The sequence below is a fragment of the Vicugna pacos genome, chromosome 5 (genome assembly GCF_048564905.1).
Source record: "Vicugna pacos chromosome 5, VicPac4, whole genome shotgun sequence".
NCBI lineage: Eukaryota > Metazoa > Chordata > Mammalia > Artiodactyla > Camelidae > Vicugna > Vicugna pacos.
This window is the reverse complement of record NC_132991.1, coordinates 92965754-92982644: the sequence shown is the minus strand read 5'-3', so window position 1 is coordinate 92982644 and position 16891 is coordinate 92965754. Positions and strand designations below refer to the sequence as shown.

At 47.8% G+C, this 16891-nt stretch overlaps 1 protein-coding gene across 1 annotated transcript in view; it reads left to right on the top strand.

Annotated features, from left to right (window-relative positions):
* The first annotated feature begins 336 nt into the window (after positions 1–336).
* The window catches only part of DRC11 (dynein regulatory complex subunit 11), a 148833-nt gene continuing 132278 nt past the window's right edge, over positions 337–16891 (top strand). The window contains exons 1-4 of the mRNA XM_072961889.1: positions 337–542; positions 8825–9149; positions 12491–12610; positions 14771–14962. Coding sequence (XP_072817990.1) covers positions 532–542; positions 8825–9149; positions 12491–12610; positions 14771–14962 — 648 coding nt within the window. The 5' untranslated portion in view covers positions 337–531. The remainder of the gene's footprint in view (positions 543–8824; positions 9150–12490; positions 12611–14770; positions 14963–16891) is intronic.

Here is a 16891-nt window from a genome sequence, read left to right as displayed (position 1 = left end):
GTGGATAAAAACAGGCGAACAGGCAAGCGGGACGACGACGTGGAGGACCACGAGCACCGGGTAGCGGGGACCTGGGGCGGCCCGGGAATGCTCTCCGGGCGGGTTCTCCCGGAGGCGGGTTCCTGAGAGGCGGCGGCCCCCACAGCACAACCACCTCGGGCACCAGCAGCGCCCGGCGACCCGCGCGGTTGCCAAGGAAACAGCAGGCGAGCGGCGCAGGCGGGCGGCGCAGGCGCGGGGCGCGTAGGGCGGGGCGGGGAGCGCGCCTGGCCGGAGCTGACCGCACTGCGCAAGCGTAGCGTCTCCGTTGCTAGGTTCCGCCTGGCGTCGGGCTCCGTAGGGTTCCCGAGCCTCGCGGTGGACAGGAGAACGCTGGAATCCCGCTCTCTGTGCCCGAGGGTCCCCGTGGCTATCACCTTTCCCTCCCCGAAGTAAAAGGAGATCCCCAGCCCCAGACCCTCCCTCCAGAAGGACCTCCCTCTGACAAAAGAGCTTCGTGGCTGGCGAGGGAAAGAGGGAAAGGAGCCAGCCATGTCGAACACGTGAGTAATGGGCTGCTAGGCCATAGCCAGGGGGTGGGCTTCTCCAAAGAAAAAGACGTCTTGCTCCGCTTCTTTTCCTATCCCCTTCTCCCCCACACCTTCTTTTTGCCGTTGCAGCAATTAAAGGTACACCTCAGCATTGAGTATCAGCCTCTGTGGACAAGGAGCGCCATACACTCAGGTCTCCCAACTTCCCCTTGCGCTATCCCCGCCCCCCATAGAGGCGACCTCCTCCAGAACCACTCAGTGGCCCCAGGAGCCATTGCTGATGTATTGTCGAGGAAGCAGGGTCTTCGGTGTGCTCAGTTCTTTACACCCAGGTCCCAATATTTAGGTTAAGAAAGGTCTTGAGGAAGCTTTCTTTCCTCTTCCCTTTCCACCGAGGAACGCCAGTCCGGCGGCAGGGACACCAAAGAATATTCGCCCACACTGTACCATTAACAGAGCAGTTACTCATAACGATCGTCTCAAACATCTGGTGTAGTGCTGACTCTGCGGGCACCGTTCTGAGTGCTGAAAATTTGACAACTCTTTTCACCTTCACAACACGCCTCTAATATAGGAGCTGTTAATATTATTATTTCCACTTTACAGGTGAGGACTTTTAGGCACAAAGAGGCCAAGTAGTTCATACACAGCAAGGACACGATGCCATCCAGGCACTGCAGCTTCAACCTGCACTCCGACTATCACTAACCTTGTTTCCCAGGCCAAGAAATAAGAGAGGCTGAGAGTCTTGCGGGGCGGGGAGATCAGGAGTTTAGTTTTGGATGTGTTGCGTTTGAAGTGCCTATTGGACAGCAAGTGAAGATAAACAGGCGGTTGACTTGAGTTCAGATGAGAGGTCTGTGTATGAAAGATGCATTTGACAGCTGTTGGCACAGTCTTTATGAGACGTGGGATGAGTGTAGACAGAAGAGAGAACAGGTCCAAGAACTAAGACTCGGGTCGTCCAGTGGCAAGAGACTGAGGAGGAGAAACCAGCAAAGGGATCCAAGGTGTGATCACTGAGGAAGAAACAAGATTGTGGAGCCCTGAAAGCCAGGAGGAAAAGGAAAATAGAATTTCTCAGAGGAGGGAGTAACAACCTCTGTCTACGGCTGCTGAGACAAGCCAGGGGAGAGCTGAGAACTGACCATCCGTTTAGCAGTGTGGAGGCCAACAGCGACCTTGACCTTCAGTGGAGTGATGGAGTAGCAAGACTGACTAGAGGGAGTGGAGGAGAGAAATTGTATACAGTGCATGGCTGACTTTTTAAAGGCATTTTGCTGTAGCTGGTGGCAGGGGAAATGGGGTCCGGAGACAGACTTTTTTTTAAGATAGGAAACAATAGCCTGTTTGTTTGCTGAAGGGAACGGCCCAGTGTAAAGGAAGCGCGATGATGTGGGAGGAGGAGGGAGAAGAGGGCTGATGGCCTTGCTAGTGAGGGCTTCAGCCCCAGCCGATGGCTCGAGGTCCCAGCTTCAGAGAGAGGAGCTCGGGTCCTTGACTGCAGGAAGATGAGAGGGCAAGGGAGAGGCTGTAGGTAGAGATGCTATTTGGTGGGTAGATGTCCTGGTAGGGCCTGGAAGGATGATGTAGACAGTAGATGATGGTGATGTTGTGGGTGACACCATTTGACGAAATGAGGTTCAAAACTAGGGAGTGTCGGGGGGAAGGAGGGAGAATGGTCCGGAAATGGAGGGAGGAAGAAGGACCTGGTCCCACTCCACGCCAGTGGTCAGGGGGCTCTGGGACAAAAGGAGCCTCTCCCAAGAGGGCTGCAGGGGAAGCTGTGTCCTTACGGGAGAGTCTAGGCCTCCCTTAGAACAAGATGCCAAGGAATATTCCAGAAAGAGGACAAATAGCTAGGTAGTATTGGAAGAATTAGGAAGTTTCTCATGTATAAAATAGCTTGGAAAGAAATCCCATTTTGCAAGATTTAGATTTTCCACCAAAGTACATGGTACATCTGAATATTCGAGTCCTTCTCTCCACTCCTGCCCCCACCGCACCTCGCCACGCCCCAGGTACAGGAGAACGGCCCAGCTGCAGAAACGACGGTCTGGTCTTTTTCAACTGTCGTCGTCCGTCTTCTCCACCCACCGTCCTCCTGACTTCAGTATCTGTAACGTTTCTGGGTCATATGCTGAAGTCTGAAACCAATCATGCACTTACAACAGTTCTAAGGGGTCTCACGGATAAACTACTACCTTCTCTCTACAAGGCACATTTACCATTTCAAGAGCACTTTCACATCTGTTATCCCATTCCTCAGGAACCCTTTGGGGTGTCTAGGGCGGGCGTCATCATCCAGATCTGCCACTTGAGGAGGCCGAGGCAGGAGGTTAAGTGACCCGCCTGAGACCGGCTACCTCAGGAGACAGGTTCTGATTTTAAACTTAGAGCACTTATTCCTTTAAAAACCACTCCGCCAAACCCAGGAGAAATAAAAACACATGTCCAGACAAAAACTTGAACAGGGAAGCTCACAGCTGCATCCTTCACAAGAGCCAAAAGGCAGAAACAACCCACCTGTCCATGTGCTGATGAGCAGATAAACAAAATGCCGTGTGTACATGAAGTGGAACATTATTAGGCAATAAAAAGAAATGAGGTACTGACCGATGCCACAGCGCCCTGGCTTTTGGAAACATTATGCTAAGTGAAAGGAGCCAGTCACAAAGGGCCACCTGTTACATGATTCTTCTTACTCAGAACGTCCAGAATAGGCAAATGAATAGAGGCAAATTAGATGAGTGGTTGCCAGGGGCTGGGACAAAGGGGAATCATGACTGCTAACGGGTACAGGGTTTCTCTTTGGAGTGATGAAAATGTTCCGAAATCAGATCAAGTTTGCACAAGTCTGCAAATAGGCTAAAAGGAAAATCCATTAAATTATTCATTTTAAGAGGGTGAATTTATGGTATGTGAATTATATCTCAATAATGCTCTTACTGTTTTTGTTTTGAGGAGGAGGTAATTGGGTTTATTTACTTATTTTAATGGAGGTCCTGGGGATTGAACCTAGGACCTTGTGCAGCTGAGCCAGACCCTCCCCACAATAATGCTCTTATGAAAAGAGCATCTCCCCGGCGTTCCTTGTCTCAGATCATCTCCAGGGGCACTGGCTCAAAGCAAGGATTCTGAGGCTGTGGCCTCGAGGCAGGGTGGGGCTCAGGCTGGACTGAGGCTTCCCGCAGGCTGGCCTGGCCGAGGCACGGTGGCCAAGCCCCGTAGTCCAGGGAAGGTTAGGCTGTAGCCAGTGGAGACACGTGCGGGCCCGCAGGGGAGCTGGAGCGCTGAGTCAGTCTGCAGGGGAAGGAGTGGTGATGCTCACACGGCTACTTACTCTTTCCCCATCAACCGACAGCCTTGCCTGGTCTCTCCAGCAAGGGTCACCCGACAGGCAGCAGGTGAGGAGGAAAGAGGCCGCTGCCCAGATGTCAGGACTTGGAAGGATCAAGCCGCGAGGACAGTCTTTGGCCAGACTCTCCGCTAGGAGTCAGCTCGGCGCTGGTCCCGGAGGGACGCCTGTCTCTCCGACTCTGGGCAGAAGCCAATGAGTGCACTGAAGCCAGGGCGACAGGGCTCCCCAGGCTGGGTCTGCCCAGAGCCGAGTCTGGGCCTTCCTAGATTCTCCGTGTGCTCCATCCATTAATTTGGCTCCTGTTCCCCCTGGTGGAAGCCTCCTCTAGCTAAGATCCCTGGCTAATGATGGGTGTGGGTCTTTGTGGGGTACAGGTCACCCCCCTGGACCCCACAGAGACTGTCTCCGTGGGTGGCGTAACACACCTTAATGCTTCCTGGCGTGTTAAATGCTTTGAAGTCTGATAAATGCCCTTTATCTTTTATGATCAACTCCACCCCTACTTTTAGAAATTATGACTAGATTTATTTATAGAGCCTCCCGGATGTTATTACCAAATTCTCGGTGATATTAAATCCGCATGTCGGTCTCAAGAGTCTGCTTTCTTTTTGTCTCGTCTCTCAGGCAGGAGCAGATACTGTCTCTGGCCTGTTCCAGTCCTCTGCAGCCAACATTCCAGACTCGTCTTCAGCTACAGTTTGTGTGGCTGCCACCATATTTGTTCTTGAATGTTTCCTGTTCTTTGTCAGCACTGTGAATGAGGTTCTGTTTTTCGTATTTGCCTCTGCATTCAGTTTTTGTGGCTTTCATCTGTATCTTGTAACTTTGCCGGTCTAATTGCTCTCCTATGTTTTGTTACTGATTTCCTTGAATTTTGCCTTGGTGTCATTTACAAGCAGTTTTTTAAACTGTATTAATCCCTTTTCCATCTGTTTCATCCTTTTTGTACTCGTATTTTTTTAGGTTTCTAGTGTTTCTCTACTGAAAATGTTTGTGGCCTCTGGTTTTGCGCATTTTGAAGAGGTTGCCATCTTCTGTCCTTTGGGGTGTGTGGACAGTATCCTTAATCTGCCATATGCCGTAAATTCAATGTATCGAGCATCTTCTTGGCACCTGTGACAATAATTCACAGTTTCTACTGTCCTGTACTGTATTTAGTTCAGCTTTCCTTCACCTTGAACTCTTGTGAATTCCCCGGGTGATCCCTCCTTGGTCCGAGGGAACAATTCTTTTGATCTGACACTGTGTTTTGTTGGCTGAGTGGAATTTCAGGTCCGAGTTCTAAACAAAATTAGCCTGTAATTTTCTTCTGTAAGGTTGTCCTGACAGGTTTAGGCCCTGAACCCTATTTAGTCCACAAAGCGAATGGGTTTTCTGTTTTAGGGGAACATTTGTTGAGCCTGTTGCCGTGTGGGGCCTGCGTCACCTGGCAGGTCAGTGAGCACCTGGGTCCCCTGCCCCCTCCAGATGCTGCAAGTCCAGGCTCTGGTGAATTAAGAACATGCTCAGCTTCTTTTCATTCTTTTATTTTGCACGGAGTGAGATGTCCTATGCTAAGTGGAGTTCTACCTTTCTGATAACCACTTTTCTCTGTTATAACAAAGCTGTCTAGCAGAATGCCGATTCACTAGCAATGTTTTTGTAATATTGCCAAGTTTGGAGAAAGCTGGTACCAGAACCCGAGGGATGGAGTGCCGAGGGTGGGATTCAGCATCCAGACTCAGCGGGGCGCTGTGAGGGAGGAAGAGCTTATTTTTAACTATAAATCTTTGTTTTCTTGTGGCGTCCAGCACACCTCTGCCCCGTGATCTATCGCCCCTCATTTGCTCTCCCCCTGCCCAACAGGTGGCAACAGAGTTTAGTGGCTCAGAGCCTGACCTCTGGAGCTAGGCTGCCTGCGTGCACATCCTGCATTCGGATTACACAACTTTGGGCACTAACTTTTCTGTGCCTCAGTTTCCTCATTTGCAAACTGAAGTAATAATAACACCTACCTCATCAGGCATAGAGGATTGTATGAATTAATATACGTAAAGCAACTTACAGCAGTGACGGACAGCATGTAAATATAAGCTGTTACCATCACCATCACCACCACCACCACCATCTGAACCTAAAAGACTTCTCACACCAAGAGGAGCTTTTAACTTTTGGCCAAGAGGATGAAAATCTCCCACCTCTGCTCCCAGCACCTAAAATTGATAGGAAAAAATATTTTTACGGATTATTTTCATTTTTTATCTAAAAATTTTATTTAAAAAAGATTTTTCTTTAAAATTTAGAGTAATTTATAATATACTGGTAGGATATATATATTTAATAATATAATATTAAATTATAAAATGAAATTAAAATATTTAAAATTGAAAAGTGAAAACTTGGTTTTTTGGGGGGTTTTTTTTCAAATCCAAGTTCAAAATCTCTGCACCAGGAGCGGGGCGGAAACCCGGGCGCTGAGCAGCGCAGACCAGGAGCCGGTCCCGCCCGGCTAGGGGGCGGGCGGTGCGCTCTGGGACTTCAGCCCCTGTGGGGCCGGGACCGGACCCTCCCCGAGGCCTGGAGCTGGACCCCTGTGTGAACTGGGGGCAGGACCGTCCTTCCCAGCAGGGACAGGGGCAGAGGGAAGGGGCCTCTGAGAAAGCAGCTTCTCCGCTGGAAGCCACGCTGTGGCTCTCAGAAGTATCCGAATATTTAAAGAAGCCCCACAAATCAGTAGAAAACAATCCAACGTAAACAAACAAACAACAGGTGAAACAAATGGATGAGCAGTTTAAGGAAGAGAACTTGTAAACGGCCGGTGGCACGCGGAAGGGTGCTCGGGCACCTTAGCCAGTCGAGCGAAAGGACCCTGAACTCCCGTTCCTCCCCCGCCCTGTCGGCCCGCGTTACGTCGCCGTGTATCTGGTGGTGGCGGGAGGCGGGGTGTCTTTATTCTGGGGTGGAGGTGGCGGCTGGGCATCGAGCCGTGGTTTCAGCTCAGTCACGTAGACCCGGGTTCAGACCCTGTCCCCGCCCCTGAGGAGCAGCCGCCTCCCCCCTCCTCCGAGGACCGAGGGGACCCGTCCCGTGGGATGTTGCGAGGATGCCGCGCCGCACAGAACGTGGCCTGTGGTCAGGGTTTCAGCCTGGCGCGATGGTCACACTTACTTCCAGGGATGTGGGGAGCGTGCTTGAGGAAGGGCAAAGGGGGTACCAGAGCGGGGTGCAGGAGAGGATGCCTGGGAACGACCTGGGGAGGGTGGTTGAGGGGGTCTCCGTTAAACAGGGTGGATTTAACCAGCATATTTACCCCTTTTTCCTCCTGAATGGCCTCTCAGACGACAGTAAGGGACTGAAAAGGCTGTAAACACACGAGGGCCAGGAGAACATGTGAGCCTTTGAGGCAAGACATCAGGAAAACGTGGGAGGAGGGAAGAGACGCGGATGAGAGGGGAGAGGAGGCGGAGACCGTGGCCTGCAGGCCGGCAGAGCTGGAGCGATGAAAAGTCTGCAGTTCTGGCAGGACCCCAGGGAGGTCTTCCAGAGGTGGGGGACTGGTTGTAGATCCACATAAGGGGCCTTTCCACTCCAGGGAGCAGGTGCTACACTGTTCTCATCCTGGGCAGGTGGAAGAGGCACCTGCAGGCAGCCAGCACTGGGATGCAGGGCACAGGTGGGCATGGGAATGAGGGGCCAGGCTGACCGCAGAGAAGTGAGAGCCCACAGCCTGTTCAATGCACTTGCTTCTCAGGCAGGAGGCTGGAGCTGCCCTCGCCAGCGCACCACAGGGAAGACCTGGTGGACAGAGATGGACATAGGCGGATTCTGCCCTCATCCCAGGAAACGGCCAGGATCCTACCCACCCCCTCACCCCCGGTTAAGCCTACTGGTTAATAAGCCCCTTCCCAGACCCAGTGAACTTCCAGTTCACTTTTCAGAACTGGGTTGTGGATGAAAAATGGGAGCCCAAAATCACCCAGCTTTTGAAAGAAAATAAAGACTCTGCCACGAATGTATTGGTCAGGGTCCCAGCAGGAAAAGGATGGCATGCTCCGCAGGAGAGCTAACAAAGGGACTGGTGACAAAGGTGCTGAGTCTAGGGAAACCAAGGGATGGGGTGGCATCCGGGGGGTGGCAGGGCCATCACCACCCTAAGCATTTGTTAGAAGGAGGACCATTCATTGACTTTCCAGGAAGGAAGTAGGTGAGGACAGACCTCCAGCTCACTCTCCCCCACTCCCCGGCTTCCTGCTGGCTCCTTGCTCTGACTCAAGGGCGAGGAGCTGGTGCATGCAGCCCATAGGGCTGGGCCTCGCAGGACACAGTCTGCACCTTGCTTCTTATGGTTCTGAGGTTCATAGTTGTTGCTTCTGGCTGTAAGGCATTCATTTTTCACTGCTATATATTAGTCCATTGGTGAATATACTACAATTTATCCATTCTCTTGTTGATGGACGTTTCGGATATCTCCAAGTCTTTGCTTTTATCAAGAAATGTTACCGTGATCATTCCTGGTGCAGATTTACAAACATCTCTCCAGGGTATAATTGTTCATTCATAGTTATGCCCGTGTTACAAGATACTTTCCGAAGTGGTTGTTCCAATTCATACATACTCCACCCGCTGTGTGTGTGGAAATCAGTTAACCAATTCAGTTACCAGCTTCTTCATCTTTTAAATGGGTACAGTAACACTGGCTTTACAGGGTTAGTGAGGAATCACTTTATACCATCCAGATGAAAAGTTTTTTACTTGATAATAATAGCTGTGATTGTATCCAAAAATCACATGCACAGCAAAACAGGGCATAAACGGTCTAAAGAACCTTGCAGCCACACGCAGTGTTCTTAGCTCACATTTATGGTGTGTTATGCTTTGTTATACCAGATGCCCAAGATGTACGCCTTCCAGAGTAATTTTTGTTCCCTGTGTTCTCTATCCTGTCTTCCCTCAGAATGTATAATAAGATGTGGCATCAGACCCAAGAAGCCCTCAATTCTTTGCTTGATAAAGAATCTCAGAAGATGATGGAACCACATCAAAATCAGGTTTTCATCTTCCAAATGTTAGCCACCTTCTACATAAAATACGTGCAGATCTTTAGGAACCTGGAGAATGTCTATAACCAGATCGTCCACCCGCAGAAGCGAATACTGATCCGAAAAATCCTGGACGGGGTGATGGGGCGCATCCTGGAGCTGAAGAACGAGATGGTGGAGCTGGAATTAACGGAGTTTCACTATTTTGATGATCTCTTACAGGACCTAAAGCTGGCTCCCGTAAGTACTCAGGCTTTCTTTTCATATTCGTTCCTTTCTGTTTTAAATAAGGCATGTAGGCCTGCAGCCAGCATTCTGTGGACTTTCTAGACAAAGTTACTAGTTGTATGTTGTGTTGAAAGTTGAAGCATCACCCTTGAGGTAGACCACACTGCCACAGACAAGGACTGGGTCCCCTCAGTCTTTGGTGCAAACATATCTTTGCACTGTCCTGGGGTCTGCTGGACACTGAGGTCGTTGTGGTCTTACTTGTCACCGTGGTGTCTGCCCAGGCCTGTGGGAACGGACTAAGACGACCCTTTCACAGATATCCTGTGGCACAGACCATTCCAGTTTCCAAGAGCAGGGCCCCGATTTCTGTTCCCAAAGGAAATCTCTCTGGCCTTTGTTTCCCATCATCTCCTGGAGGAGCAGTCTGCTGGTTGCTGGTTCCTTTATTTTCAAGAGGCTGCCATCTCCTCCTTTGCTTTGGGTCATTGGTGACTCGGGATGTGTGGTGAAGGGGCTCCCTCCCTTCTCTCCGACGCCCTGAGCCCGCCCTGCACTCCCTGTCAGCATGCTGTCCTGACACTGCCTTCTGACCGCTGCCTGCCTGACGCCGGCATCTCTTCTGATGCCCTGGCTGGCTGGGTCGGCAGGGCCGGTGGACACCTTGCCTCAGCATCATGAGTCATATGAATTCCGTTCCTTTTGAAAGGAACGTTTCCCTAAAATGAAATTAAAAGGACAAAGTGTTTAGTGTTCTACACGGGGTTTAATATTTCTTCCTTTTGAAAATATTCAGGCTTCTATAAAGGTGATGTTTCTCTCCGGAAGAAACGTTCCTACCATTATGACTGCATTTAGTCAGGATGGACTGAAGACAAAAATGAGATGAGTGAAGATGTGGAAGATCATTTCAAAGCGTCCGTGTTTCCCGTGTTCCTGTGTCAGGGCAGGGGTTGAAGCTCTAGACGTTTTAGGTCAGAAGGACTTCACCCACCCCCAGGATATCAGGAACAACTTAGGACAAACTTGAAATGGTCCTTCAGTCATGATACTAAATTTAATTAATAAGGTCATATAATGTATTCATTCAACTCCAAGAACAGTAAATATTTCTAACTTTCAGGAATAAGCATTTATGGAATGTATGTGGTGGGCCCCTTCAGTTTTTCCCCTGCTTTTCATCCTGCTTCATCCCCTCTGCTTTGGCTGGTCCATCTCCTTGAAGGCCACGAGCACTGAGAGTGGGATGACTGAGCGACAGCCTCCAGGAAACCCTCAGTGGTAGGGGTCTGTGAACTGCGTGTTCTGCTGGCCCTGGAGGGCAGTGATGGAGCCGTGAGACCACACAGAGGCCCAGGTGGTTAAGGGGTGCATCCACAAGCCCCAGCACGGACTCCAGTGGACCAGCCTCTGGGGACACCTGTGTTGCCCAGTTCTGCATTTCAGGGCAGAAGCTGAATCAACCAGCATCCTTTGTACCTGGGCCTCCGTGGTATCACCCACATCACCTGCAGCTCCTCTGTTTTCTGTTGGGCCAGCTCCCAGCTATTAGTACGATGATGACCCACATCCCTGACCATAGCTCACTGGCTTAGGGATGGACACCTTGGTGGCTGCACCAGCCTGTCTTCCCCTGAGAGATTCCAAAACCAAGACAGAGAGAGGGAGACCAGTTTCTGTCTCAGAGTCTGAACTGCAGCCTCCAAAACTTGTAAGTAGTCGGAGCCTTTGTTCACCAGATGCTCAGACGGAGAAAACTGCTTTTCAGAGAAAGAGACAGAGCAAAACAGACTTACCAAGAAGAGCAGAAATAAATGGCTGAGTCCTGAAGGCATCACCTTCTCTGGACGCATCTCTGTTGCTGACACAAGCTGAGCTCCTCCCCTGGTTCCAAGAAGTCCCAAGTCCTTCCATTAATGTCCCCTTTGGCTAAACTAGCCAGAAGCCTGTTTCTGTAGCCCACCACCTGGGGAGGCTTTCCTGTTAGGTCCCTCTAACGTAGAGAAATGTGTAGGGGAGCAAGAGTGTTTCTACACCGCCAGAAATTTCCTTTTATTCCACCCCATAGAGAATGGAAACCCCAGTGTATCTGTATCTTGGTGGACGGACGTGAAATACATCATGGATGGAGATCTAACAGCAAACCTGAAGCAGCAGACACCTGTCTTCCCCTTTCTTCCATTCTCAACTGCTCTGTTTCCTCACAGTCAAAATCCTAACTGTAGTTTCATGGTCCTATGTAGACCAGATGGAGCCATGTCAACAACGTTTTTTCTTAAAATTTAGAAAAGTGCAACCCTTGAACATGCTTATTAGTAAGTAAAATCACAACATTAAATGAAAGTGTGATCACTGTCCTCTGACGTCCCACACTCGCCCACTGGGCCCTAGAGCCTCACTCTCGGTTCATCCCAGACATTCCAATAGCCTACGAAAGTTCTGGTTAAAAAAATGACTGCCCCTTCCCCACCAAGGCTTAGAAAGACAGCTGTTTATGCTAGAATGCTGACTGAAGGGAAGGCCTGTTCAGAATTCCCTGGATTGGGAAGAAGGTGTGAGGAGTCACGCCAGAATGGGAAAAGGGGGAGCTGACCAGAACCTTAGCTTCCCCCCAGTCAGCTGGTCTACCCGAAGACAGCAGGGAGTGTCTCATGGAGTATCCAGGACAGTTTTTCAGTGCGGTGGCCAGGGGCCCACCCATACCCTTGAATAACACTTCTGCCCTCCTGATGACTGACCACCTGAACTGGTAAATATTCATTTGACCTCCACTAATTGGAAGTATCTGGTAATACACACAAATGAAGAACAGAAGTTTATATTTATTGTATAAAACTTAAATTTTCCAGGAAAGCCGATTAATTTGGTAAATAATTTTTGTAATGGGCTAATTTAGGTAGAAATTACACCAAATTATTTTTAAAATCGTGACCATTTATGGACAAATAGTTGACGGTACTAACGAAAAATTATTAGGTTTAATTCCCGTGTCTCTATAGCGCAAGTCTTCGCTGTCCTGATATGCATTATTATTTTAGGTAGGCTCAGATGATGTTCTGTTTCTTCAAAGAAAGTCATTAAGCTATCATTAGTTAATTGTGGCCTAATTGATACGAATTACTGGAATTTTACAGTCATGATCAAAACGGGACATGGTTACTATTTTTCCTCTTGACTTCATTTGTGTGTCCTTAGTGGGAACAAACCCTCTACACGCCAGTAGCCTCATCACCTCTTAGATGAGGACGGAAAGTAAAGCGAGTCTCTTTGATAAACACGTCTCTGTTTTACATGGATGTGAGTCCTGGAATTGTGACCAAAATGCTCTTTTGCTTATTCTTTTTCTTCTCCAGCAACAATTGGATATCCCCATACCCAAGTATTTTTTGAAGGAAAAGCTGGAAGTAATAAAAGAAAGAGAGAAAATCCTTGCTCAGATATTAGCCAACACTGGGTTCGATGCAACTGACAAGGTTGGTATATCATTTTAATAAACATTATTCCACACTCTGTGAAACCTCCTTTTCTGCTGCTCCTGATGGTGTGAGAGACAAGTGGATTATTCTCAGTGTGAGGAGAGCAGCTCCGTTTCCCCCTTGTTGTTCAGTGTATGAGAAGTTGCATAACTTTGGGCTGTGTTGTTTTTAATTCATATTTTTATTGAAGTGTGGTTGATTTACAACATTAGTTCCAGGTGTACAGCAAAGTGATTCAGCTATGCATATATATATACATGCATATCTGTATTTTTTTAAGTTTATTTTCCATTATGACTCATTACAAGAAACTGAATATAGTTCCCTGTGCTGTACAGTAGGACCTTATTGTTTATCTATTTTATGTGTAGTGATGTGTATCTGTTAATTCCCAAACTCCTAATCTATCCCTTCCCCTAGCCTTGGGTGTGTTTTTGATGATAAAGAACCTTTTTTTTAACTGAGAACTTAGAGATCAAAGCATAGTACTTTGTTGGTTAAATCAGGATCTCTTAAGATTGAGCAGATTATCAACTCAGTTTAATTTTTTATCTCTAATCACTTAGCCTAAAGTCAGTAACTGAATGTTGTTCATATAAAATAACAAAGTGCTGAGATAACTAGGAACTAAAAAATTACGACACTGTGTAAAAATGCTGATTGACCTTCAAGCTGGCCTTCAAGCTGAGTGGCCCTTTGCTGGAGGAGGACTCAGCCCATGATTGGGTGATTTTCTGACTCAAACAGCCTCCCCCTTCTGCCTCTATCTGAGGCGGGAAGCCCCATAAAAAGACCGGCAGGACCCCCAAGCAGGGCCACTACTCTCGTGCCAGCACCATCTGGTTCCCTGGCCCAGAGGCTCTATCTCACTTTTTGCCTCTGAAACAGCTTACTTACCCCTAAAATTCTATTGGTTCCCTGAGCTCACTTCTGATTGGTTATTTCCTTCACTCCTGATTGGTTATTATTTTCCTTTCTGATTGGTCCACTTCCCTAACTTCTGATTGGTCCATTTGTAGTACTTCATGTGCATGGAGCTCACTCCTGATTGGTTATTTCTCTCACTCCTGATTGGTCTATTTCTACAAAGCTTGTTTCTAGTTGGTCAACTTCTGCTATATTTTATTTCCGTGTGATGTTGCAAAGCGTAAAACTGGCAGCCTATAAAGGCCTGTGTAAACCTACAGACGGGGTCTACAGCTTGGTGTGTTAACTTGTGTGGGCCCTCAGGGGTAATAAACCTGAGTTCTCCAAGTCTCCCAGTGCTGCTTGGTCTCGCACCTGGATCCAGGTTACTGTCACAACTGAGCTGTAACACTGGGCTGTAACACATTTTTCCGCAACATATCCATTGCAGGAGGCTCTGCCCATGCCAGGCCAGGTACACAGCTTCTTCTCGGCTCCAGGAACAGCAGAGGGCCTCACGCCTGAGCCCACTCAAGCTCAGGCAGGACCCCAGGCGCCCCCAGCAGCCCCGCTCTTGTCCCTCACTTCTCAGAAAAAAGCAGTGCCTCTCGCCCAGCTTTGCCTAATCCTGAGCTTCTGCAAAGGCGACATTCTACTGCAGGAGCCTGAGTTTCCTGTCTTATAGCACCCACCACGGTCAGATGTTAAAGTGCGAGCATGCAGGTAGCGGAAGGCATTTCACAGTGTTACATACACTCCTGAAATGGCTTTACTACTAGTTGTGTGTTGCTGGCTCATTCGGAATGATTGTCATTGCTTTTAAAGTCAGCATTTTATCCTTAGTTCACATTTTAAATTCTATTAGAGATATGTTTTTAATTTGTATGCTTCTACAATTTAGTTAATGAAACTTGGATGGCAACTTCAAGTTTATTTCAGTCCATTTTATTGGTGTTCCTGGCATAATTTGCTGCTAACCTAAAATATCGGGCTAATTAGTGTTTTGTTCAGAATGGTAGAGGAAGATTAAGGGAACCTTAAACCCGGGGGGGCCACTGCGTGAGCATGATGCATTGTTGAAATGTACATCATTCATGGGAAAAACGATTCGTCCTGAATGCTTGTCATTCTCTATATCAGCAGCTTGAAGACGTTCAGCAGGCTGGTCTTAGAAGGAATCATGTGATGCTTCTGGGATCAGTTGATGTTCATGAACGTGTGTAAGCTTTTATCTTAAACGTTTTTTTGCAGAAATACCCCGTAAGAGCCATCCCATTGGAAGAGGCTATTAAAGTAATCCAGGTGGCCGAGAGGGCCCGGCAAGGGCGCCTGAGAGCCATGTTCATGAAGCAGATCTTCCTTCAGGAATACAGAGCCAGGCAGGCCAAGATCCTTGGCGAGAAGATAGCAGACACGGGGGCCGCCGCGCTGCGCATCCAGAAGGTGCAGATGGGGTGCTCTCGGAGCTGGGGGGGCAGGGTGTTGACACAGCTGGAAATACAGACCAGGGTCGGGGGTGAGCTCCGAAACCCAGAATTCCTTGGTCCTCTGGTCCTGCCTTCAGCAGAAGTGGACTGAATTCCAGGAGGACTGTTTATCTTACCCCAGGGAAACTGTAAGAGCTTAAAGCCAGCTTGGTTATATTTTTTAAATTTTATTATAGATAAGTGTGAAGCTCAGGGCATTGTATTAAAGTATTTTTAAAGATCGTGGATAACTGTTGGAAAGAATGTTGCTATATTAGTCCTCACTGGATTTTTAAAAATACATTGACACACAGGCATGTAAATTACCTAAGGGGAGCAGGGGTATCACCTGCTAGCTTGCAGAAGCAGGTGCCATTTGCACAAATTCCAGGGACCACCACTAGTAACCAGAACGTGGCTGTTCCTTTCAGAAGTGGCCCTTGAGGCTTCCTCCCCATGGTCAGATGAGCACTCTCAAGTTACACCCCATCGTTTTTCAAATGGTGGCTAATGCTGCTTACGGGAAAATGCAGAAGGTGGTAACGTCACACAGAATCAGGTTGGGGAGAAAGTTAATTATAAGGACATAACATAGAGCCAGAATATGAGGGCTCTTATCCCTAACTGTGTTTTCATGGGAATGGGGGCAGGGGCTGGGGAGAAACAGAAGACTGATTTCTTTCAAGTTCTGTGGGGATATAAAATTGTAAACGAGCATCCGAGTTCAAAGCTTGAACTGGACGATTTCTTGGGTGTTACGGTGCTGCACTTCTCCACGGTACACTGGAAATTTTTCTTTTAAAACCATTAAGCGCCGCCCTTAGACCTAGCCCCAACCTCCTGCAGTCTGGACGTTTCTCTTGAAGAAATGCAGGCAGGGGAATCTCAGTAACAAAAATTATAGGCTATTTCTTTTTTTCCCTCCAGCTTTCTTGAGATATACCTGACATATAACATTGTTCAACTTTAAGATGTACAGCGTCGTGATTTGAGATATATATATATATATGTTTATGTATTTCAAAATGATTACCACAGCGAGGTTGATGAACACATCCATCACGTTATGTAATTACCATTTTTTCCTATGGTGAGAGCATTTAAAGTCAGCTCTCTTAGCAGTGTTCAAGTCTAAAATGCAGTATTGTTAACTGTCACCACCACACTGCACACTGTGTCCCCAGACCTTGTCCATCTTACAACTGGAAGTTTGTGTCCTTTGCCCATTTTCACCCATTTCCCTCACCACCGCCCCCAGCCTCTGGCATCCACAAAGCTACTCTCTGATTCTATTCATCTGGTATTTTTAGATTCCACATGTAAGTGAGAACGCAAAGTATTTGTCTTTCTGTGACTTATTTCTCATAGCATACTGCCCCAGCCATCATCTGTGTTGTCATAATGGCAGGATTGCCTTCTTTTCGTGGCTGAATAATATTCCACTGTAGGTACAGACCGCATTTCCTTTATATGTTCAACCATCAACAGACGCTTTGGTTGTTTCCATGACACTGATTATTTCTGTGGATAATACTGCAATGACCACAGGGGTGCGTGTATCTTTTCAAATTAGTGTTTCTGTTTTCTTCATATAAACACCCAGGAGTGGAATTTCTGGATCATACTGTATTTCTACTTTTAGTTTTTTGAGGGACCGACATACTGTTTTCCATAATGTCTGTACCCAGTTACATTCCCACCAATAGCACAGGAGGGGGTCTCTTTATTCTGCATCCTCACTAACACTTATTATCTCTTTCTCTTTTTTTCAAATTTATTTATTTTTATGGAAGCATAGTTGATTTATAATGTTGTGTTAGTTTCAGGTGTACTGCAGAGTGATTCAGTTATACATACACATGTGTGTATGTGTGTGTATGTGTATATATATTCTTTTTCAGATTCT